The 24296-nt window shown below is 44.2% G+C and overlaps 1 protein-coding gene across 3 annotated transcripts in view; it reads left to right on the forward strand.

Annotated features, from left to right (window-relative positions):
* The first annotated feature begins 8505 nt into the window (after nucleotides 1–8505).
* Nucleotides 8506–24296, forward strand: part of LOC142587846 (uncharacterized) — a 43081-nt gene continuing 27290 nt past the window's right edge. For 2 of the 3 annotated variants that reach the window (XM_075699140.1, XM_075699139.1), the window contains exons 1-5: nucleotides 8506–8806; nucleotides 10602–10796; nucleotides 16379–16471; nucleotides 19014–19115; nucleotides 23961–24014. In XM_075699140.1, coding sequence (XP_075555255.1) covers nucleotides 10682–10796; nucleotides 16379–16471; nucleotides 19014–19115; nucleotides 23961–24014 — 364 coding nt within the window. In that variant the 5' untranslated portion in view covers nucleotides 8506–8806; nucleotides 10602–10681. The remainder of the gene's footprint in view (nucleotides 8807–10601; nucleotides 10797–16378; nucleotides 16472–19013; nucleotides 19116–23960; nucleotides 24015–24296) is intronic. The other variant, XM_075699141.1, reaches the window with a different exon arrangement.

Here is a 24296-nt window from a genome sequence, read left to right on the forward strand (position 1 = left end):
TTCTCAGCTAATAAGCATGCTATCAAAAAAATTGTGTTGTGTATATATATATATATATATATATATATATATATATATATATATATATATATATATATACAGTGGACTCTCGTTAAACGGAACCTCAAGGGACCGGGAAAATCTGTTCCGTTTGTCAGGAGTTTCGTTTAGAGAGAGAAGGTTCAGGATTTCGCAATGCGTTCCACACTGCTTGGCCCCGACGAGGCAGGCGTGCGCGCAATTGGCAGTCTCCGCTGAAGCGGATCTCAGATCAAAAATCTAGGCATTAAAGAGGACGGTACGCTATGGGCACAAACGTTATTGCACAAAAGCGGTAAGCAATGAACTTCTTTTCAGAGCACTACTAAAATTTAAAAAAAATCTCAATAGTCCACATATTCCGCGGAAATTAGTTGGAACTGCGATTTATTGGCTTGTGAAAAAGGACTTTATGTTTGCTTTTTTGAGCTCTCGCAACCGTTTTCTTTGAATGGCACCGCTCATACTAGACAGGCTGCTCAAAAACAGCTCAGAACCTTCTTCTCGTTGGAAGAAACTCTTCAGCATTTGGACTGCCGATTCCTGCTGCGCAGGTGCCACCACAGGATCAGAGTCGGCAGTGTCGTGTTCGACTTCTTCATCCTCGTCTTCGCTTTCATCGGGGGGTCAGACATCAGCTACAATGCTCTCCACGGTGTTTTCCGGACATGTCGCCACATCACTGTCAATTTGAACATACTCATCAAATTGAATGCCCATCGCAGCACAATTCTCCAGTAGCAGCTCTTCTTCGGCTGCATCTTGGACATCAAGCTCATCCTGTGTGCAGTGTTCTTCTGTAGCTGAGGCAAACCGTGCATGTCTGAAGCAGCTGGCAATGGTCGTTGCACTCACCTGCCGCCAAGCATCATCAAGGAGGTAAATGGCGCGCAGTACATCGACCCTGTAGTCGTTCCCTTTGTTTATGCATAACAGCATCCTTCGGAGAAGGTTCTTGCGGAAGCACGACTTGAACGCTTGGATCACACCCTGATCCATAGGCTGCAGCAGCGCTGTGGTGTTTGCTGGCAGAAATTCCCATTGTATGGACTTCAGACCCGGCACAGTTCCATGAGCAGGGCAGTTATCGACGAGGAATAAAACTTTTCTCTTCTCTCGCGAGAACCGCGCATCCTCGCGATAAATCCATTCCCTGAAAATGGAATGCGTCAACCACGCCTTGCCGTTGGCCTGATAAGAAACGGGCAAGGTTGCGACATTTTTGAAGCAGTGAGGGTGCCTTCATTTCCCGATCACTAGCGGCTTCAATTTCTCGCTTCTCGTCATGTTGGCCCCGATCAAAACGGTCAACCTGCCCTTACTTAGCTTCCCCCCGGTGCATTTCTCTCCTTTGAATGACAAGGATTTTGAGGGTAGTAATTTGAAGAACAGTGCTGTCTCATCTACATTGTAGATGTTCTTTGCGTCGTACTCCTCCAGAATTTTGGGGAGCCGTGTTGCTCGCCAGTCGGCGCATGCCGTCGTGTCTGCAGCGGCAGCCTCCCCTGAAACGGCACGACACACTATGCCATTCCGATCTTTAAATCTCGTCAACATCCTTCGCTGCACGAGAAACCTTCGATGCCGAGCTGCAAAACAAATTCTTCTGCTTTCGCGCGAATGAGTGGACCATTGATCGGCATGTTCTCACTGCGGGCTCTCCGCAGCCAAACCACCAGGCACTTCTCCAGATCTTCGTGGTTGGCCACCCGCAGTCGTTTTCTTCGAGGTCCAAAGCGTGACGTCTCGAAAGCCTGCCGCAGCTTATCCTTGTCCTGAAGTATCCTCGTGAGGCTGCTCTTGGGGACAGCGTGCTTCGTCGCAAGCGCTGTTTTTGTGAAGCGACCACTCTCGAAGTCGTTGATTATCTCCATCTTCTTTTCCAACGTAAGGGCATTGCGAGGTCGTTTCTGCGCTGGCATCAGGTGCTGACTTCGCGAAGAAATGTCGCAGACGACGCTAAACAGCGGATGTAAGGCTTAAGCCTAACAACAGCAAGCGCACCATGACAGAAAGCAAGCGATGCTGTTAGAGTGTGCGAGAAAACCGGAAACGTCCAAAGACAGAAACCAAAAAGCAGTGAGGAGACAGTGATGCGTACCGCGATGGGGCTCTGCGTGAACGTCAAGTTGCAGTTTCGAGTCTATTTTCGGTTCCGTTTATACGATGGTCAGTTCCGATTAGCACGTTCTTTTACATTGCCTTAATACAAAACCAACCAACTGCGAGGCGTTTGTTCCGTTTAAGCGTTGATTCCGTTTAACCGATTTCCGTTTATCGAGATTTTACTGTATATATATATATATATATATATATATATATATATATATATATATATATACGTAAAGAATTTGAGCGGTGTTACAAGGTAAACAGAACAAGTATTTAATTTCAACAGTTTCGATCGGTGGACTGATCTTCATCAGGGTCTAGAAAAAAATGTCAGTTCGGCCCTGGTAGTGAAGACACCAGAACGACCAGTCGGCTGCCCGGTCGTTTAGTGAAGCGAGAAGAAAGCAAATATACGTGAATGAACATTGTGCGTTTGACTGTGTTTCGGGATGCCATACTCAAAATTGTAACGTATGGAAGATTTTGGACTTTAATGTAATCAGGCCGAATATATTGTTACAGGGAGAAGAGAGCTTTAAATATACGAGGGACGCTGTGAAAATAAGTTTCGTCATTTTTTCACATGGAAATTTTATTGCCAGAAACAAACACACCATGACATCATGCACTAAATACCTTGCTCGATTTTTCTACATTGTCACAACCGACCCCTAAGCATTTCTCATAGCATGGAATCAGTTTGCAGAAACCGCTCTGGCAAAACTCGGTGCCCTGCCACGCAAGGTCTGAGACATGACTTCTTCACCATGCACGATATGTAGGCGTTCATGGATAACGTACACACTACTCTCACAAGCCTATTAATAACTTCTCACAACACGCACTTTCATTGCTGGCCACGTTGCCAGCACAGGTGTGTCTGCTACCACGACTTGTACTCGAATAACCTCGGCCACGCCGGTCTGTTGTTACTCTCTTCTTCGGCGCTCCGCGCATGCGTCATTCCCGATCACCTGATGCTCCTTACGTCGTTTAACCAGCAATGGGCGCGGAATTTTATGGCGATTGTTTGTTTCCCCTGCTGTGTCATCTTCTTTTTCAATAAAATCACGAAACTTACTTTCCGAATGTCCCTCCTATTTACAGCTATTTACAACGCATTCAGCTGCATACAACATGAAAGACAGTTTCCGCGACATCAGCGAGCCTCGTCTTCTTTACTGTTGTCCTCAGCTTCCTCTCTGGTTGTGCTTGGTAACGTGAATCCCGGTGGTGAAGACGTCGTCTCGATGCTCGCTAGATCGTCCGAGTTGTATCCCTTATGGCGGGTGACGTGCATGGCATCGGTGGAAGGTCAAGATTGGAGGAATCGAGGGACGTCATTTTATATGTGGGACGTCGGTAACTAGGCGCAAGACACGGGACGGGCCAGCGTAAGGCGAAATTAAGCTTTCGCAAAGGCCCATTCGCCATGAAGATGTTCGAAGAAGGAACATATCACCAGGGCTGAAGTGGGCATCGCAGGGGCGGGCGTCATAGAAGCCGGTTGCTTCTTCAAGAACCAAGAGTAGTTCAGGATTGTCAGTGTACATGTTGTAACGCTACAAGACGCGATCCTGCAGCACAAACATGCGCAGAGAAGGGAAAGGTGTCTCAGAAGTCACCAGGAGAATGACGTCTCGCAAGAGGGGCCACGGCGTTGCCCATCTTTGATTTTCCCAAACGCAGTAAGCGACAACACGTAAGTATACTCGCTGCTGCAGGGAAGCTCCGGAGCGTCTAGTGGAGGCCGCGACAAGCCGTCAGCGTCTTCATGCGATCGGACGCTATTATGAACAGCTGCGTAGGAGTACCTCTGTAGCAGTTGAGCCCACTGACAGAGACTTCTAGTAGGATCTGTCAGGAATGAAAGTAAACAAACGGCGAGCATGAACGCTCTTTTGATTGAAGGCACGATGGTGGTGGATAACTTGCAATGCTCTGCCGTACAAGAGAGGGTGAAATTTATCTTCTGCGCAAACCTGATAAAGGCACTTGCGTTCAGTAATGGAACAATTAAGTTCCGCTTCGGACAGAACACTGCTAGCGTACGTAATAAATTCATGGCAACTTTGCTGGCTCTGAGCCACAACAGCACCGATTCCACTACCGCTGGCATCGGTTCAAATTTCCCTGGGAGCCGTCACGTCACAATTGGCGAGAATTGGTGTTGAAGGTGCGCGCGGTAAGCTCAGCGAGTGCAGTTGCTTGTTCTGGAGCCGAGGCAGAAGCCGCGTCCTTCTTGAGAAGTTCTGTGACAGAACGTATAACGCTAGGGAAACTGCGTACCAGCCGGTGGAAGTATGAGCAGAGGCCCACAAAGGCTTCGAACGTCCTTGGCACAACTCGGCACTGGAAAATTCTTGACGGCGCAAAATTTCTCCGGATCGTGACGGAAGCCGGAAAAATCGACGAGGTGTCCACGCTGAGTAAGTAGCCCGTGACCCAAGTGACATTTTGATGTATTTAGCTGAATCCAAGCCTTGGAAAAAAACGAAAGAATTGCCGAAAGGCGATCAAGCTGCTATAGGCAAAAGTTGTTGAAAATACGGTAATGTCATCTAGATAACAAAGGCAGATTGTCCACTTAAAACTGTGAAGGAGAGAGCCTATCATACGTTCGCATGTTGCCGGGGCATTACATAACCCAAACGGCATCAATTTAAACTGATAGAGGCCATCAGGTATAATAAAGGCTGTCTTTTCACGGTCCGTGTCGACAACTGCAATCTGCCAGTACCCGAAGTGAAAGTCTATTGATGAAAAATGTCAGAATAAAGATGTATATGGCTAGCCGATTCGCACATCCGTCTGCCCGTTTGTCACGTGGATGCTGAAAACCCGTCCGACGCATCACCATGTGCATGCATGGGGTTGCGCCGGAGGTGTTTTCTAAAGAAACAGCGTTCTTAAAAAACTTTATTGTTTGTCAAGTTTATATTTGGAGGAACGATGGACACGCTGTGGAGACCTATTAGGGGATAAACGATAATTAGTATCTTTCTCTTTGTTTGGAGGTGTTATGAAAATGATTTCAAAGTTTCTTCGCGTCCCTCGGAGAAGCAAACGTGTGAACAAAGATGTATTTGGAGATTTCGAGATATTGGATTGCTAAATTTTTAAATTCTCAACTGGCCTCAAACCACGTGAACTGAATGTCACAGACAACACGCACGCCTGCCAGCGCTTACTTACTCATGACTGGTCTTGCTCAGATGCCTTCGCAGACTTCGTTCGCTTCTTGTTGAGCTATTGATAGCGCTTCAAAATTCGCAAGTCTGATGTCGCTGTACTATCCGTCGGTCAAGCTGGTACAGGACAAAGCCGGTCTAAACCACGTAGTGTGGTCAAGCTGGACCATATGAGCGCGAGCATGCAATGAAGGGCAGTGATGCACAAATCAAACGCTGCGCATACGTACGCACTGCAGTTGCATGAAGCCGCGGTCTGCTGCATAACGTAGGTACCATGGCCAACGTAGTATGCCGCGACGAGTCTGCTGGCTGAGCGCACTGCGGCTCGTTGAGCAGAAAATCGGCGATAGTGGCGTCTACGTGCACATCCTAAATCAAATATTAACTCTGCGCCATGGTGACATACTGTAGGCAAAGCGTTGTGGGCATGCCCCGCTCCGCCATAGCCTTCACAGTGCAAGTCGCTGTAGAAGGAGCGCAAGCACCGCAACCGGGATGTTTCATTGTCAATAAGTTAGCTTGTGGTGAACACACTGGGGTACTTTCTTGCGATACAATGTTTTGAAAGTGTTTCTGAAGTAGTCGAACTTCAAATGGATTTGTTGACTTCAATAACAAGTGGTTCAGGGCTCCTTTAGGATGAATAGGAGGGAATCAGTTGCCCTATGACGGTTACCTGGACGTTTTGTCGAGAAGTTCATCGTATGCGCTGATTGCAAGAAATGTTTCTGTTCGAACGTCTGGAATTTCGAGCCAAAATTTGAGGTCATATAAAAGCTGAAGTGAATACGACAACTGTTCTTGCCACACTAATATTGTAGAGATTCAGCAAAACTAATAATTAAGCCATGCCTTGCAGAGGGGCACAAAGCCTTCTTGCGCTTTCAATCACAGTTTGAGAAACGAGTGGCTCTTGCACTGAACATCCAAGTGCGTCATAGTGTCACTCAATGACGCTATACTACACGTCGCCTTCAGTGCAGTGACCAGAATGTAATGCGCTTACTTCAGCGATGCTATTTGCAGAAGCTTCCATACGATGCCAATATAATTCAATGAAGTTGTAGTGCCAGTCTATTATATACCTACCCCATCCTTGACCTGTTAACTCGAACAAGATTAAAGCAAGTTTTTTTTTACACTAGCGGTATCAATGAGTCTGATGGGCTCCCTTGGCGGTGTTGCGGAAACGCCGATCAACTATGCCCCGTCCATAGGCTTTGGATAGTACGAAACGGTATGACCAGCTTCGAATGCACGTTGTCGCGGTATAGCTGCTCGTCCCAGCTGCGCTGTGGTCGTAATTGTGGAGAATTTCGCGCATGGGAGGCTTTTCAACACGCCTTCCGTCGCGAAGGAAGGAAAACGTCGTGCCGAGTGCGTGCCCAGGGCACGAGAAGTTTCAGACGCCGTATCGGTGCGTGGACGGCTTCAGTGCCTGTGCTGTTCAAGTAACATGGCGCGAAGTCGCAACAGCAGACTGCTGAAATACGTGTGTATTCGCTCAAGCACGCGCACCAATTCAGACCCGTGGCCCAACAGCAGTGAATTAGTTAACTGATGAAACTAATATAATGATCTGATGGCGTTGGCACCTCATTGAGCTTGAGCAGCTCTGGTATGTCGTGACGCTGAGACTGCCGGCCACATGCATGCTTATGCCGCAAAAGTGCACTTCAAGACATGGCAATCTGTAAAAACTGTGACTGAGTGTCTGTATCCATAGCGCTGGATGACGCGCTGTGGCTCTCTTTCTTTATCGAAGGAAGTACGACGCAGTCGCAGGAACCATTTCATTTGTTGTCATTCCTTTATTTACAATATCATATAATGTGACAAAGGGTGTTTAAACACTACTTTTTATGTACAGTTCCCTATTGCATTGCCGCAAGTGACGGGGCCACGTCAGTAGATCCATTATCTTTCGCTTTTTGTCTCAGCAATGCGTTCTGAAACAGATTCAATGGCTCTATATGAAAATTCGCTTAATTAGGTGGGCCGCTTCACCATAACAAATTACTTTAGGTCCTGTAAATTCACGTACGTGACAGTTTTCAAATAAAAAGAAATAATCCGCATGTACCTGTAGAGACGACTGCGTTTTTCATGGTTAAGCTGAAATTTTCGTTAAATGTTTTCATGGTTGAGCACTTTCGACGAGAAGATCCACAGGCTACTTACTCGCAGCGAACGCAGGTGCTTTTTCCGATAGCTGAACAAAATAAAACAGGAAATGAAGCCTGAACACGCACAAATCAAGCGAGACCGGCTGTATAGGGCCGGCTGACAGCGTAGCTTAATGCGGGGAGCTGCGACTGGTATACTACACATCCCATTTCGTCTATCGCGACCAAGTCGGGGCACAGTGTGTTGAAAATCCCAGCCTCATGACAATTCATGACAACCCTTATGACAATTCACCATGCGCCAACAACGGCGGTGTCGATGCTTGGGCACAGCGCGCTGCTCTGCTCAGCGCAGTCTGGCGTATACTCACCGGGTCTGCCCGCCTCCAGCACGGTTTGTCGGACAAAAAGCGCCCACACTCCATGACCTGTGCTGCACTCGGTAGCGTACAACGCCCTATCTACGTGTCGAACACTTTTCGAGGGCGAGATGTACGCACAAAACGAGTGAGACTGGTGTTACTCTGCGGGTCGGCGTATTTTCATACTACACGGTTAACTTCGCGGACCGCCGCCAGATCACGCCACGGTGCGTTCAAAACTCCAGCGCGTCAGCCCCATAAACTCGAAAAACAGCACAGGGTCTCTAATGTGACATATATGCGACTTGAATATGTAGTTCTCATTGGTTGCAATTCTTACACGAACATGGGTAAAACTTTCTGTACATATTCCGTAATAAATGTAAGCCCACGACGTAGTTTCTTCGCTCAGAGTGTTTCACTTCGCTCAATGTTTTGCACTACGTTTCCGGGGAAATGATTTCTTACCTTAATTTACATTGGCAACTGCGTAGCAACAGTCTTCGCGGCAAATGTTGCAGGAAACAAAGCTTATGTCTAAACAAGTCGAATTGGAAGGAAATTCGAAAGCAACACCTGAGTTACAACGAGAACAATGCACACGTATTTTGACGCAAGGGGCATTGTTCATTGCCGCGATCTTTTTTTTAGAACTGCGCTATTGTAGTACACGTCATCTCGCATATTGTACTGCTAGGGATATCCATGAGCAAGAACGTTTTCTAGGGCTCTGTATATAGTTATTGCCAATAGTGAATTCCCTGTACATGACGCAGGTACACGGTGTAAGCATAAACACTCCTCTTTGCATTGATGCTATTTGGTTTCGTTTAAGTGCTGCTTTCCAATTATCAGTGTCCGTGAAATGCTCAAATCTTACAATTGAGGAGTCATCTGGATGTAGAGAAGTCTTTCGCAATCGCTTTTGCTAGTTCAAAGAAGTAACGAGTACAACCACAGAAGTGATCGACAGGTGAGATGTTTATCTTCTTTTATCGGCCGTCGTGTTGCTATTTTTGGAGCATTTATCTGCACATTTATTTTGGTCGATTCGATTACATTGATATACCACAGGTCCCACCACACCTGATTGGTCTATTCGGCTCATAATGCAGGCGGCATATGCCAGAACCAATAACAAAGTGTGCAATTTGGTTCGCGCTCGCTTATGAAGCCCAAGTATCTGAAAATATTGGAGTTGGTGATATTGATACAATGTACTTGAATATACTGATACTATTCCCATCACTGCGTAATGTAGTAGCAAATATGGTTGGATTGATCTAGTGGAGATGAAAGTATTAAAATGTTGGAGGTTGTAGCGCTTTTATATGATAAGGGCAATGCTCATCTTGCCTATTCCAGGCCAGCCTTACTTACACTAACCTTTAACTTAAATTAGCAAGTTTGATATATTTCTGTTAGGCGTTCATCAACCAATACATTCCATTTTTTTGCGAATTAGATGGAAAGCACATCTACGTTGTGTAATCAAGCATCTACGACATTTCATTGCCCATGTTGCTAAGGAAGAGAGATATTTCGTATCTATTTCATCCGACTGGCGCTGTGTACTGTAGGGCTAGATGGGCTTGTCTTATATTTCTCGTCTTGGCTCTCCGAAATCAAGAACGTGAAACAAAGTCAAATCTATTCAAATTACAACTGCTGATGTCGTTGCGCACCAGAATTTTCACAATTCACCGACATGCACACAAAACAAAGGGCTTTTCAGTAAAAAAATAATATGAAGATTCCTCTCACTGCTCGAACCAAAGTTATGCGAAGATTTGCCAGATAGCTAGCTGTGGCATCATCCCTGCAGCAGTGTATCTCAACGAGCTCTTTGACTCTCTCGAAGACTTCGATAAGGCACTCATCGTAGTGTTAGCAGTTACTTGGTGATGGTCACATAGAACATGCGCTTGACTAGCAGCTCGATAATTGCGGAAGACGTTTTACGTACTATTCAGTTGCTCTGTGACCAGTAGTAACGCAGTAGTACGCCATCGTAAAGCTTCTCAAGTAAACGACTGAGAAATGAAATGTGCGAGTTGACGCATTTCTCGACAAAACCGCGGCTTCCCAAGAGCCTCTCAGTGAGCGTCAGGAGCCGGTTGGCGTGTGCGGTGTCGGAAACTTCTGTTCGCGCAGAAGCAATCAGCACCTGGTGTTCCGCAGCTGACATACCCTGATCTTCTTACGCCCTCCACGACGATGCCACGATCAGACCGACAACGCGAACATGCGCATATATCAAACAGCTAAATTGTTAGGCACCGCCCGCCCCGCTGGCGTATAGAGACTGCATATTTATCTTGGCCATCTTGGCTGGCTATTTAGGAGGATAGATAGATAGATAGATAGATAGATAGATAGATAGATAGATAGATAGATAGATAGATAGATAGATAGATAGATAGATAGATAGATAGATAGATAGATAGATAGATAGATAGATAGATAGATAGATAGATAGATAGATAGATAGATAGATAGATAGATAGATAGATAGATAGATAGATAGATAGATAGATAGGTAGATAGATAGATAGATAGATAGATAGATTCAAGACTCCTGAATAATAAAAAGCGTTTTGTTACAACTGCTAGGCACTTCTGAATATGTAGGTCCTATGTGCTTCCCTAATATTTGAAGCTGTGATAACTCAGGAACCTCTATGCTGAGCACTGTGCCTTGATAGATACCGCAGATAACTGTAAAACATATTAGGTATATATAATTTTTATTTTTTCTTGTCTTGTAGGAAAGGTAAAATGACGTGCTAGAGATTGCGCTCTCATTTGTTGAACTTATCGGAATGTCATCAATAACCGAGTGAGAACTATGTACGCCGCACGGGTTCCTTACAGCCGAAGAATGTGCATGAATTTACGCTTGGCAAGCCTACTACTGCTCGGATTCTTTGCAACTGTCGCAAGAAGTCAGAAAAACATCAAAGGTATGTTTATTTTATGTCCATTGCTAGAAGATTGACGCTCAATCCTACCTGTGCCTTTTCCTCTATGCTTATGGTACGTGCTTTCAATGACACCTTCATAGCTAAAGAGCTCCTTTCGCAAACACCTGGGGTGACTTTTCATGTAAGTACTTCATACAGACCGGACGCTCCAACACTTTGGAAGAGATGAAAATGAATCTACTTGTTTAGAGCTGAGAAGAAAACAATGAAAAGGAATAATTATGTACTGTTGAGAATATGTGAAGGATCTCAAATTCTAGCATGAGAAAAGAAGAAATAAATCGCATTTGAACAGGAAATATATAGGGCTTAAACCTACAAGTGCGAATGTTTAATTCCCTCTTTTGAAACTGCTGGTTACGGTGTAAGCTTTCTTTCTTTCTAAAACCTAAAGACCGACAGATTCGATGAAAACTTTTAAAGGGTTATGTTCCGAGATACTCCTACTAAAATGTGCCTCTTGTGCATTTAAAGGCCGAAGTTATCACACCAAAATGAATCAACTCCAGCAACATGTCACTACCTTGCTGCTGTTACCGTTCACAATGCCACTCTGAAAAGCTAATAAAACATATAGCGACTACGCACTGGTTATGGTATTAGAGTAACTATTCGTTTTCTCTTTTGAGCGAATTTGCTTTCGTTATCTGAGAGGTTCGCCGTTTGTGTAGAAACTGCCGGTTCTCAGTGGGAAATAACGTTACGGCGCGTTAACCTTTAGAGCAGACATCTGGCAATGCAAACGTGCCTCACAAGTATAAAAAAAAAATGAATTCGTGTTCAACCTATATAATCGCATAATTCGAGACGTAATTAACAAATGTTTTCTTATGTGTGTCATAACTTGTCAAAACAAATTTTGCTCAAGAATGCGCATAACGCACTTCGGCGAACAGCACTTGCTTAGCTCGCATAAAATTTTTATTAACTTCACGAAGAGCGTAACTTTGAAGGCATTGTATACTCGGCAGAAAACAATCAGAACGCAATAATGTGTTAGCTTTAAGTTAGCTCTTGAAGTCATCAGCACTATATTCAGTTACCATTCAATCTTAACATCTTTCAGGTTTTCTAGTGGCTAGCATATTTTTTTAGTGCTAAGCTGCAAAATGCTGTTTTCTTGAACGCAAGCTAGCAAGCCAGTATTAACGATAAATCACACAAATAACACACAACGACGGAGGGAAATATAGAGAGACATATGAAGAAAAGGCTGCGTTGTCAACCAAGGTCTCGCCTGGTTGGCTATTCTACGCATGCGGAAGGGGAAAGAAATATAAGGAGAGGCGTTGAGCACGCGCCAGCAGATAAATGTTCTCTAACGTACATGTTAACGCACGATGAACTTTAAACTACTAGCCTTCCCTAATCAGGGTTCAACTTGTCCGGTTGTGTTCACAAAAGTGCATTAGATCTTTGGTGGGCTTGTGCACACACAAAGTCTCCGACCAAGGTCCGAGGATCTATCCTTCGGAGAGAGTTGAGAGCTGTAGGTTGGACGTTGCTATGGAATGTGATCTATAGGTTCCTCCCTTGCACAAAAGTTGCATACGATGATGTTGGCAATGAATTTTAGGAAAGAGTGAGCAGTCATGAGTGCGGCACCCAACCTCCGGAACTACACTACAGTTGTTTCACGACGAGAGAGCCCAATGTCAGGAGAAGCATCACGTCAGGGTGCAATGAATAAAAGGCGAGTTGGTAAAATCCTGCGAGTTAAAATGTTGAAGTATAATTCCACGTTCAAGTTACTAAAGTTGCCATGGTGCATACTGTATCGGTATGCGCTGATCCTGCTGGTGAGTCGAGCGCACTGTTTCGTCTGCCTTGTGAGTAACATCACGGCAGCTAGGAACAGAAAGATGGACTGTAAAATACGAGCAGGTAGTTTGAAGAGCGTGGCAGACGAACTATAACAAAACGAAATAATGGTGGGAATTTTATATAGCAACGTATGTTTTCAACTAATATAAGACAAAAAGAATTGAGCACTGCTGTGCGCATTCTTGTCGTTCATGCTAAAACTCGATCTCATTGAATTTTCGTAAGTATGATTCAGTCATTACAGTCCATTGACAGCTTTAACAGAATGCAATAAACATATCGCCACTTACCTGTTTCTCCAGGCTTCATTTGCGTAACTGTTACTTTTTGGCATGTTCGTATAACATCGAAGGTAATTTTTCAACATAGCCTGAGGGAGATAGTGTCACTGTTCTCTTAAAGCTGGATTACGTGAACCGGTAGACATTAAATGGCACAAAAAGCTGAAATGCATGTTGGATTGAGTACCAAGAATTGGCTATTTTACCTTTAATTATTTATTTTAAGCCAAATAGTTCAATTTACGCATTGTATCCGGTGAGCTTGCGAGGCATAACCACTAAGAACCAATTCTAAGCGTCACACGAGTCAATTGAAGGGAAAATGAGACATCCACCTAATCGTAGCAATTGCTACAAAGGAAACCCAAGCAGGTTCCTCCAAAGAAAAAGCCTCGAAGTTGAAGAAAATGATTACTGAGGTATACGCACAAAACAAGGTAAAAATTCACTATGACTCTACTTGCAAAAACAACTGGACCGCCCACGTGTTTGATCGCGCACGTTCTTATTTATTTATTCATTTCGAATAATTTCCTGACCCAAAGGCATTACAGAAAGAAGTAGTAAGTACAAAAAGAACAGTTCATAATTATACAATAATAGGTTTTAAAGAAAGGCTGGCAATACAGTATTCTTGAAATTGTTAACTTCAGAAATGGCAGCAATGCAGGAAGGAAGGTCATTCCAGTTGGCACTGGTCTTGAGAATAGAAGAACGATGGCACATTTTCCTCCTAAAATACTGTACACCAACTTTAAACATGTGATTGGAGCGGGATGAAATGTGTGAAGGGCGAGCAATAAGGTGATCCTTTAATAATGGGTTACGGTAATATATCTTGTGGTAAAGACAGTCTGAAACATTGACGGCGCATTGAAAGGTTCGGTAAGGTAAGTTTTTTTTTTCACGGAAATTATGCTGGCATAAAGAAAACAGTTAGATAAGATGAAACATGCTGCGTGATTTTGGATGGATTCTATGTTTATCTGTGTGATTTGATAGGGATCACTAACTGTGGATTGATGTTCTAGCTTTCGCCGCAGTAATGGCTTGTAGTGGGTTAGCCTTATCGGCAGAGGCGCAGCTAATAAATTTCGACGCAAGTATCCAAGAACCCGGTTAGCGTTATTAGGGACGTGTTCGATATGTGTATGTCATGATAAGTTACATGAAATAGGAACACATAGGTATTTGTACGAGTTGACGGATCCAAGGGAGGTGTCATGAAGTATGCGTGTTGGTAATGTTGTTTGTGCGATGCGATACATGCATTGTTGTCTATTCATTAACTTTTAGTCGCATCAATCACTTATCTCACCAGCGAGATACGCATGTGAGGTCGTCTTGAAGCTTATCAGAATCAGCGTGGTTAGTTTTTTGCGAGAAATGACGCTGCAACCTGCGAAAAGCCTGATAGTTGATTGGAAAATGCATATAGGAAAGTCGTTAATGCAAATCAGGAACAGGAAGGGTCGGGGTTGCGCTCACTCCTGCCATGACTAGGAAGTGGCCGCACTATGGCCCGTTATATCCTCCTCGTCCGGAGTGTCCACTCTGCAAGTCGCGAAATGCTGAAGCCGACATCCACCACCTGCTCTGGGCTTGCCCGGCACTGAAACCGACGAGGCTCCGGCACCTCGCGGCAGTGGGACTCTCGCCGCATAATCCGAGCGATTACACTGCTTGGACGCAGGGACCGCATTATCGATCCCTCTTGGACTTCATTAGGTCAGCAAATCTTTTTTCATTCATTTAATCATCCTTATCCACCCCCATCCCATACCCCTGTCTGCCCTCAGGCATTTACCCTCGCATGAAAAAATGAAATCAGGGAGAGCAGAGGTCACAGTACGGATTCCTGGGGTACACCCGATGTTACGGAAGTGCAAGAGGATGAATAGTCGTTAGCAGAAAGGTACTGGATTCGATTAGATACAAAGATTTTTATCCAGTTTGGTACCTTGGGGTCAACGTTAGGCTTGTAAAGTATAGAAATGAGGTGATTGTGTGAAACAGAGACTCAAGCTTTCGTGTAGTCCAAGAACACGCCGTCAACACTGAAGCGCACGTCAGTATCGGTAAATAGGTCATTAGTAAAACGCGTCAGTTGAGTTTCGCACGAAAATGGTTCCGTGCCACCGTGTTGTTCAGACCAACAGAAGGCTCAAAGAAGCCGATCAGATGAGGATACGTAATATGCTCCAATATTTCACACGGTATACTTGTGAGTGATATAGGGCGATAGCTATGGGGAAAATGAATGTTACCTTATTTAGGGACCGGAACTGCCTTGCCAACCCTACAAACACTTGGAAGTGCCGAGGAGCCTCGAGGCTGGAAAAAGAGCATTGAAGGCATGATGGAATAATATAGTTCAGTAATCTACCAAATTTTACTATTGATTGAATCCTCGCCTGATGAAGAGGATATTTTTAGGTTTTCAATCAACTTTTGTGTGCCGACCCAATCTATATTAATGGAATTCACTTTGGGGGATGAATATCTCGAAAAGGGCTTCATCCTAAAAATTGCTGGTGCCTCATGCCCGGACACACCATGTGTAATTTGTACACTAGGGTTGAGGATTGGGCGAGTTGGTATCGCATTTTAAGACTGGTACAGCGCAACATACAAAGGAAGAAACAAACCAAGCCGGCCAGTTTAACCTTGCATGACAGAATTATGCCTTCTGTGACTCAGGATGGTGTAGCCTTTTATCGGTGTGACGTTTTGTGAAGTGCTGTGACGCCATGTGCTGATGCTATCTTGTAGCTATATATTTCGCGCAACTTGCCAGTAAACCAGTTGGCAGTCAGCAATCTGTTCCTTTATCTGGCCGGCTTGGCATATTCCTTCTTTTGTATGTTGCACTGCACCAGTTTTAGAGTGTAATTTGTAGCAATCCCTGGCACACTGCAATAATAAAGAACGTCCCTAAATGGTGTTTGTTAATAAAAACCTTCTTCATTTCCGTTTATCACGCAAGTATTGTCCATATCTTTAGGTTGTTCAGCAGAATGACTAGAAATATGTTATCTGACACAGGCGACATTAGAAATTATGTATGCTCTAAAAAAACATCCGGTATACTCTTGCCAACCAGCTTTAACTCCTCGGCCTTAAAACAGCAGGAGTGATAGAAGTCCTGCTCAGAAAAGCAGCTGTTCTATGGAGAAAGAGATTTAAATTTGTTCCATTAGCGGTTTCACGCTGCGGCCTCTCTTGCTCGTCGGCTTGACGTAGACATAACGTTATTTTCTGAAGGACAGCTGTTCTTTTTATAGCCTTTATAGCCTTCAGTCAGGGCTAATAATTCTGTCTTTTGTCCGTTTCGCGCTGGCACAGCTTATTTCGCGACGAAACGCTAAAGCTGAGGAAGAGTTATATCAATTATTTTTGCTTTTGTGTATTTATTCCCTGCCACGTTTAACATGCCATTCAATATTTCTTCCACAGGCAAGCCTTTGTGTCCCCCTACAAAGTGCCTGCAGGCTGCGGAACCGGAAATCTGCTGCTTCGCAGGTGCACTGAAATGCGACTGCCACTGTGGTCAGTAGTTCAGGAATAAAACAAAGTTGAGCTACGTACTAACGCATGTAATAAATTATCTTAAAGTGTGTTATCTTTATGTATGTTACTTAATGTGCTGGGCTCTGTATCAGACAGGTAGACGCGTGCACGATCGCAACATAAACCAATGAAGGAAACATCGGCAAGAATTACCGCAGATTTCTTGATCTGTAACGCAGTATGCCACCGTTTGTAAACAAACTTTTCGCAAACTTTGAAGACCATCTTTGTCTCGCTACGAAGCTGTAGCAAACTACTCAATGTGTTTACTGCCGCCTAAATCATAGGATTAGTGATCTGTCTACGCTCATGCCTTCAATTGCGCCTTCAGGGGAAGCAACTGTGATTTTTGGGAACTTCATGTATGAAAACCTGGAGGAGGTACGTACGATCGTATATATAAAAAGAACACTGCAAGTGTACTATAGCACACTTATATTGTGATGAATATGACGCCACGACAACAGAGCGTGCATGCGTCGCGGGCGACCATGCGCATTCTCATTTATCAATGTCACGTTTCCCAACTACTCGTACATTTTTTTTAACTTCGCGCGCGCTGTGATGCCAATTTCTGCACACTCCACAGACTTCAATTTTCCTGCTGAAATGTCTTCCAAGTGCTTGAATACTCGTTATATTACTGTAAAAAATGCGCGACAAACAGTCGGATTGAACCTGTCTTCCTGCGCAGCGGCTCGCTGGTCCTAACATTGAACCACTGTTGCTCGTACGCTTCTCTCGCGCCACTGTCACACTTTTACGCGTGTAGCTCGTGTGTCACGGGCAAGTTTCTCGAATTCCTCCCTCGTGACAGCTATAGGTTTGTGAAGCTTTGTTAGGTTCAACTGCCTTCGGGATGGGCCTCCATTTTTACAGAACACTGCATTATCTGCCGGGCAAAATTTTTTCGCTGAACCTACAAAGTTTGCGAGGTCGACTGATATCGCTATCGCTGTAATAAAAAAAAATTGTAGGTTAGCTGCCGTGTGTCTCTATAATTCGGCTTTTCTGCTCGTTTATCGCCCGAGTTAAACCCAACAGTTAACTACTACTGCTCCTATTTCTACGGGGAATGAACTGATGGATAAAAATAAGGAGGCATGTTATTGATGCCGGATAGAGACGTTCTGGCACAGGTCTTCCAAGTCAGTAGCGTCATGCTAAACTAGCATGAGAGAACAATACAGCAGCGTGTATCTAGGCTGCGGACCGAAATTTTTCCTGTCCGTAGAGCCATCAATAAAAATGACAAAGCACCACAAAGCCTGTGAGAGCGCTGTTGAAATAAGGGATAACATATTAAACATAGCAAGCATAACTTATCAGTTTGCGGCCCGAGTGCTTTTAATAAAACATTTACATTACGTGAATGTGAACGTTTGACTAAACTGCAAAAGAAGGTTCCCACAGGTTTTCTCGGCAATACATCAAAAGTTTTAATGACGAACTGACAAGAAATCAGTGCGTTGTACCTGTGGCGTTGTCCTTCAGACTTCATAATTCACAACCGGAACGGTGTGAAATATGTGCACATGTTATTTCAAGACGACCTTTCAACCACCGAAGGCAGTTTAAACGCATCCGGCTGCAGGCTTAAAAAATTGTGCTCAGTGGCCCATCCTCAGCAGAACGCGGCGAATGGACATTTGTAAATTTTCAGCTATAGCAACATTTACCGGTGGCCCAAATCAAGACATCATGTAATTAGGATTGCTCGTATTCAGATTTATGATAGAAGTTTTGTTTGTTTTTCCGGTGGAACTTATTTTAGGCAATGCATTACGACTGCTCTTGAAGTTATTGAACCGGAAAGGATTAATCCTAAACTGACGGGATCATCTTGGTGGTTTTTTTGTTTACGAGCTTCCTATGACATTGGTGTTCCCCAGAGAAATACGGTTTTCATGCCCCATATATTATCTAGCCTGTTTTTCGTTTCATATTGTCGCTAGCCAAAAAAAATGGATCGCTTGTTTTATTTTTAGGCGTCGCAAGAAATATAGAGCCCTGAGATACCGATTTTCGTACTTGATTACCAACTACCCAATAACAATATGAGAACACACGTTCTTTATTAATCGAAAAGTACAGTTTTGCGAAAGAAGGATTGTTGTTGGTAATACAGTGTAGTAGTAGTAGTAGTACTAATAATAATGGAAAGTAGTAGTAAGTAATAGATGGATTGGCAATAGCAGGACTATAATTGCGAAAGGAGGAGGTTGCTGGCCCCAATTCGCTCTTAGAAGCATATAAAATATATCGAAGCAATAAAAACATATAAAGATGATATACTGGCGTGCACTTGTAATGACGACCGACCAAGGTGTAGTTGTGTTTTTGTTTTCTTGTTATGCGGCTTTTGTTGTACCTTTGAACAGAGGAAGTGACTTCCATTGCTTGATAACGTCCCCCCCCCCGTTTTTAATTTTCCGTGATTGTAGTGGAACTTATTGTCGAGCGTGGTACAGTTAGGATTAGTATTGTACGCAGAAACAATATTATTTTTTATTTGTTGCAGTTAAAACTCAAAGGCACTGTACAACTGAGTCAACAAAATACTGTGGGAAGAAAGGCCTACCAGTTTGCACCAAGGAATTAGGCAAAACCATCTGCCAGTGTCGTAAGTGATTTGTTTCGGACTTACAAGACAAACTTTTAAGAGAATTATGTCAGATGTGGTTAAGGCACTTATAAATAACTGGATAACCTTCTCTACTTTTACCAAAGTACTCAATGCACAATGCACGAAAGAAAGAAGGATATAATGAAAGACAGAAATAAAGGGAGAACGAAAGAAAGAACGAAGGAACATTTATGTAGGGCATTAGGTGCTCGAATGTGTTGTTGAGGAGGTCGACCTACGGTGCCATAAGTTTACTTATGCAGAATGAAGAATGAAGCTTATGAAGAATGACGTATGCATGACGTATTATTACTGACTTACGACTGCCGTACTAGCACTCGTGCAAGCAAGCTTTCACCTTCACGGATGCTAAAATGAAAGATCTTTGTGTGTACCTTATTTTTTTGTAGCGCAAGCTGAACAAGGACAACAGAAAGGCACATCTGTCACACACAGCGCTAATTTTCAACAACAGCTTTACTTCCAGTTCTCGTCGCTATGTATGCACCCTCGAATCGTCATAGAGCGCGTGTAAAATTGTGAAGAGGGGAATGGCGAAGATGTGTTTCAGCGAAGCACTGAAAAAAATTATGCCAACACCTAATGCATGATAGGTTCGGATGGCAGGCATCGCGTTTAAGCCGCGCTGGTTAGCCGAGCCGCATGCTGTGTCAGTCGCAAAAGGGCTGCTTATGAAGGCAGAGCAGGGCAGTTCGGAGCAAGCGCATGGTTCAAGCACTGACATGAACAAAAGAAATGTTGCTGTCATTGCCTACAAAGACAGGTTCTCTCATAGATTAAAGAAGATTGCTGGAAAAAAATTAAATTATGGGGTTTTACGTGCCAAAACCACTTTCTGATTATGAGGCACGCCGAAGTGGAGGACTCCGGAAACTTCGACCATCTGGGGTTCTTTAACGTGCACCTAAATCTAAGTTCACGGGTGTTTTCGCATTTCGCCCTCATTGAAATGCGGCCGCCGTAGCCGAGATTCGATCCCGCGACCTCGTGCTCAGCAGCCCAACACCGTAGCCACTGAGCAACCACGGCCGGCAAGATTGCTGGAAGGAGCGGCATCAACGTTGTATTTTCGGCGCCTAAGAAATTGGTCTGCCTGTGTAGAAACACAAGGCCACAATGAATCGCACGTACCACATCCAAAAAAACAACATAAAACCAAATTAATTGATTGCATCGCGCATGTGGTATACCGCATTCCTCTCGGGTGTCGACGAACCTACATTGGTCAAACAGGTAGATGCGTAAATGACAGGCTACAAGAACACAATAACAAAGTACACAACTTGGCGGCTGACGGCTTTCCTGCCATCCGTTGCCAGAGATGCAAATGCAAACCTAGATTTAAAGAAACAGTCATCATAAGTAGAAGCAGACGTGAGATGACGAGCTTGATAATAGAAGCTAGACACATGTCAACATTCGACGACGCATGCATCAGTAAACCTTCCATTTCATCATCCTCAAAAGAACTCAAGTACCTTTGTTCACTGTGAACGTGTACATGTCTGTGAATATGTGAGTCAAAAAACTGCTTACGTGTCCTTCCCACTTTATATTTCTTTTCTTCATTTTTACCGAAATTTTACACGTGCTGTATGACGGTTCGAGGGTGTATACATAGCAACGGGAACGGGAAATAAATGTGTTGTTGAAAGTTAGCGCTTTGTGTCTCAAATCTGCCTTTCTTTTGTCCTTGTTCAGCTTGCGCTACAACAAAATAAGATGTGCCGTACCGAGGAGCCCCTACAATTATCGTCATCGACTTTGTGTGTACGCCCGCAAACACAATTATACGGACCGTGGGAGTAGGTACCAGACCGCACCGGCACGCCTTCTGTCGGTGGGCCACCTGCAGTCAAAAATAGCACCATGGCGATGGTGCGAATTCGCTTGGCACCGTATCGGCCAGATGTCCATGCTGGTTTCCCCGGCGAGGTAACGCTGCTCGCCAGCTAAACGGCAACGGAATGCCTCTCGTTCGGCTCCAGACATCATCGCCTCTGTTTCACTGAGTGGATGCGGCAGTTTGCTCGCTTGTCTGTCGAGCATCGCAATTCTTCTCTTATTGCGCGGCCTGCTGCCTTTTCTCGCGCCTTTTGATCAATGACGCACAACGCTTAGCTTTTTATTGTGGTATTGCATTATTGGAAAAGCTTCCAACGTTTCCTGCCACGCACTGAAGTCTGCTTTTCATGCAGTGTCCTTTGTCGCGAAGGTTCAGGGCAACAGAGTATCAGCATTATTGTATCTAAAAGCAACAGTAGCACATAAGGTAGCCGTAAGAATTCTAAAGAGACAAATCTGCCGGTTGCCCCCTATGCCGATTACGCAAGGTAATCGACATTCTAGGGGCGCATGTGAATTAAACTCTATAACAGCGTGTGGTATAATACTGCACTGTTCTTGTATTTTGACCCGTGCTACTGCTCCCGCAGTGCCCTTGGGGGAAATTTACGTGCATCACTGGCTGTCGTGTTCGTTGAAGCGTTAGCAGATTATAGCTGCGCGGTGCCTCTATTGCATTATTAGCCTTCAAGTGGTACATACGGGCACCATCGGTACTCAGTGGCACTCCATCTGGGTGACAGCAACATCGATGGCAAGACCTTGTTGGATTACGCGGCAGCGAACGTTGGAAGCGTTTCCGATTGTATAACGCCGCCGTAGGGAGCAAGGCATTCTGCGTGAATCATCAAAAAGGCGCCAGTGGAGGCTGTTAGCCGCATGGCAACCGAAGGAATTCAATGCGTGATGGACGTGCGAGCCAGGTCAGCGACAGCGACTCAATGAAACAACGGCGCAGATCCGACGGAGCAATGAACACGTAGTCAACGAACAGCGTAACTTCTCCAGGTAAAGAAATAGGACAGGCCGGCAGATATAGTGGGACGCTCGTGAGCCCCACTGCTTTGGCGCGGCGCTCTACACTATAGCCGCCAGGAGTCGCGTCGATGCACTTTGACGCGCGCTCTCATGGGCAGTGTACACTTTTGCTCCCGGATGTACTTCGACAAAACGCTAGGCCTCTCTTCACATGCTAAACAAGCAAAACAACATGTCCTTCGCGCTCTTGGCATTCTTTGTCGTCTATCGCAGGATTTCCGATCGCTTAATGCATTTCTTAAATTGTATTTTACTGCCTGTCTTCCACTACTAGAATTTGCCTCTGTAATGTCAAGCCCAACATGCGAATCTAATTCCAGCCTCACTGCACGCGTCCATGATAAATTGATACCTATTTTCAAGCACCGCTTCTACCGTTCTGGTGACACTAGTCCAGCCATCTGCAGGATATTAAATTCACACCTCTAAAATATACACGCTTTAGCCACTCTGTTTTCGCCATGGCACTATATATTCTCCAAAGCTTCTTGATTGTGTGCAACTTTCCGCATCGCAATGGCGTACGAGGCACTATTTTTCGTTTGCTGTGCCGCCTTGTTGCACTAGGGACTTTCACATGGCTCGGCTACAAAAAAAAATGTAGTAAGTAGTCTGCCTGTATTAACATATTGAAGTGGTCGTTTCCTGTGTTTTGTATATATGTAGATAATACTGTCGCCTAAATAACTTAGTTTTACGCCTGCATTCTAGCATTCTGTTTCCCGTTTTCTTTGTGTTTTTCTATCTCACATTGTATTGCCGGCCGCATTTCTTTTCTGTGTTCACGTTGTCATACGTATTGCGTTTTAAATGAACCAGTACGAAGGCCCTGTACCTGTTCATCGGCAATATAATAAGCGTTTGATTGGTTGATTGATTGAATGATCAATACTTTTCGTATGTATAATTGTTATATTTATGGACGTATTATTTATGTGCTAATTTATGCTGATGTTCTTGTTTTATATGCTATTTTTATCCTATCAATGTTTGCCTTGCTTCTATTACCTTCATTACTTTTGTTTCATTTTGTTTCTGAGTGCGGTGTATTCAGACTTCCCGTTTTTGCTGGACGGTGGAAGCAGTGGGCTGCCCACTGCGAACATTGTTCAAATCGTGCTCATACGTGCGCACACGAACTCTTCCGTGCACACTGGTGCTCAAGCATTGCAATTATGATGGGCAACACAGAACGGCGAATCATGCGGTTTTTCCCAAAGTGGGCGGCAAGAAAACTAGAAGCCGTGAGAGACACAGGCGTTCATAATTGTTCTCATGTTATTGCACTCCCCGGCCTTCCTAACAACCGGGTGAGCTACGAAAATTTTGAAATGGCACTGCTGGTTAAAAACACTATGAGCACGATGCTGTGGATATTGCCTCTCTGGGTCTTTACAGTAATTTTGCCAGAAGTTTCACAAATTATTTATTGTATGGCAAAAATAATGTCCCTGCTTTCACCGCTCTTTATTGTGGGTGGCCAGCCATGGTGTAATTTACTGACGACGGGAAATTAATATGCCTATTTATCAGCAGACGAAAAGCAAATATGGCAATGGTTTAGTTTGACAAAGAATGTGTTCATGGAGTAGCAGGTATTCTAGCGAAAGGATATACTTATCACTATGAAGGTATTTTACTGACATGTGGTAATTATTGCAGGAATCAATTCCATGACGCTGTAATTTATCATCTACGTGCAAATAACTATTTATTTCGGGCGGAAATGTAAACGTAGCAATGGTTTAGTTGAGGAGAGCATATTCTAACAGTGTAACGTGTATTCTAGCGCAAAGAAACACCTATCCCAATCAAAATGTAAAACTAACGGGGCAACGGACATGGTGGGCTTTTGAGGGAATCACATTTGATGATATACATCTCCTCTTCTCTTATTCTCCTTTTTTTGGACAACGCCATGACGTCGACACCATGAAGTCAATCGTGGAAAACAGAAACCAGAGCTTCCACCCAAAAAGCCGGAAAGTTCAGGTAAGGTAAAAAGTAGAAAGGAGGGTACAAAAAGTATTTGTATCTGCTTCGTACAGCAGTAGAGCACAAGGCACCCTTATGTTTGTGCACTAGTATAATGGCTGAGACGTGGCACAACAAACACGTTAACGCTCACATTTCGTAATATTCAGGAAAAATTCCCTTTAAGAGGCAGCTTTAGCTCGGCTGCTCCTATCTAAATGCACGTAAAAGGATCATTCCTTTTTCTCGGCGACCACTGCACCAAATGTGGCAACGTTTGTTCCATTTAAAAGTTTAATA

This window comes from Dermacentor variabilis, chromosome 7 (genome assembly GCF_050947875.1).
Source record: "Dermacentor variabilis isolate Ectoservices chromosome 7, ASM5094787v1, whole genome shotgun sequence".
Lineage (NCBI taxonomy): Eukaryota > Metazoa > Arthropoda > Arachnida > Ixodida > Ixodidae > Dermacentor > Dermacentor variabilis.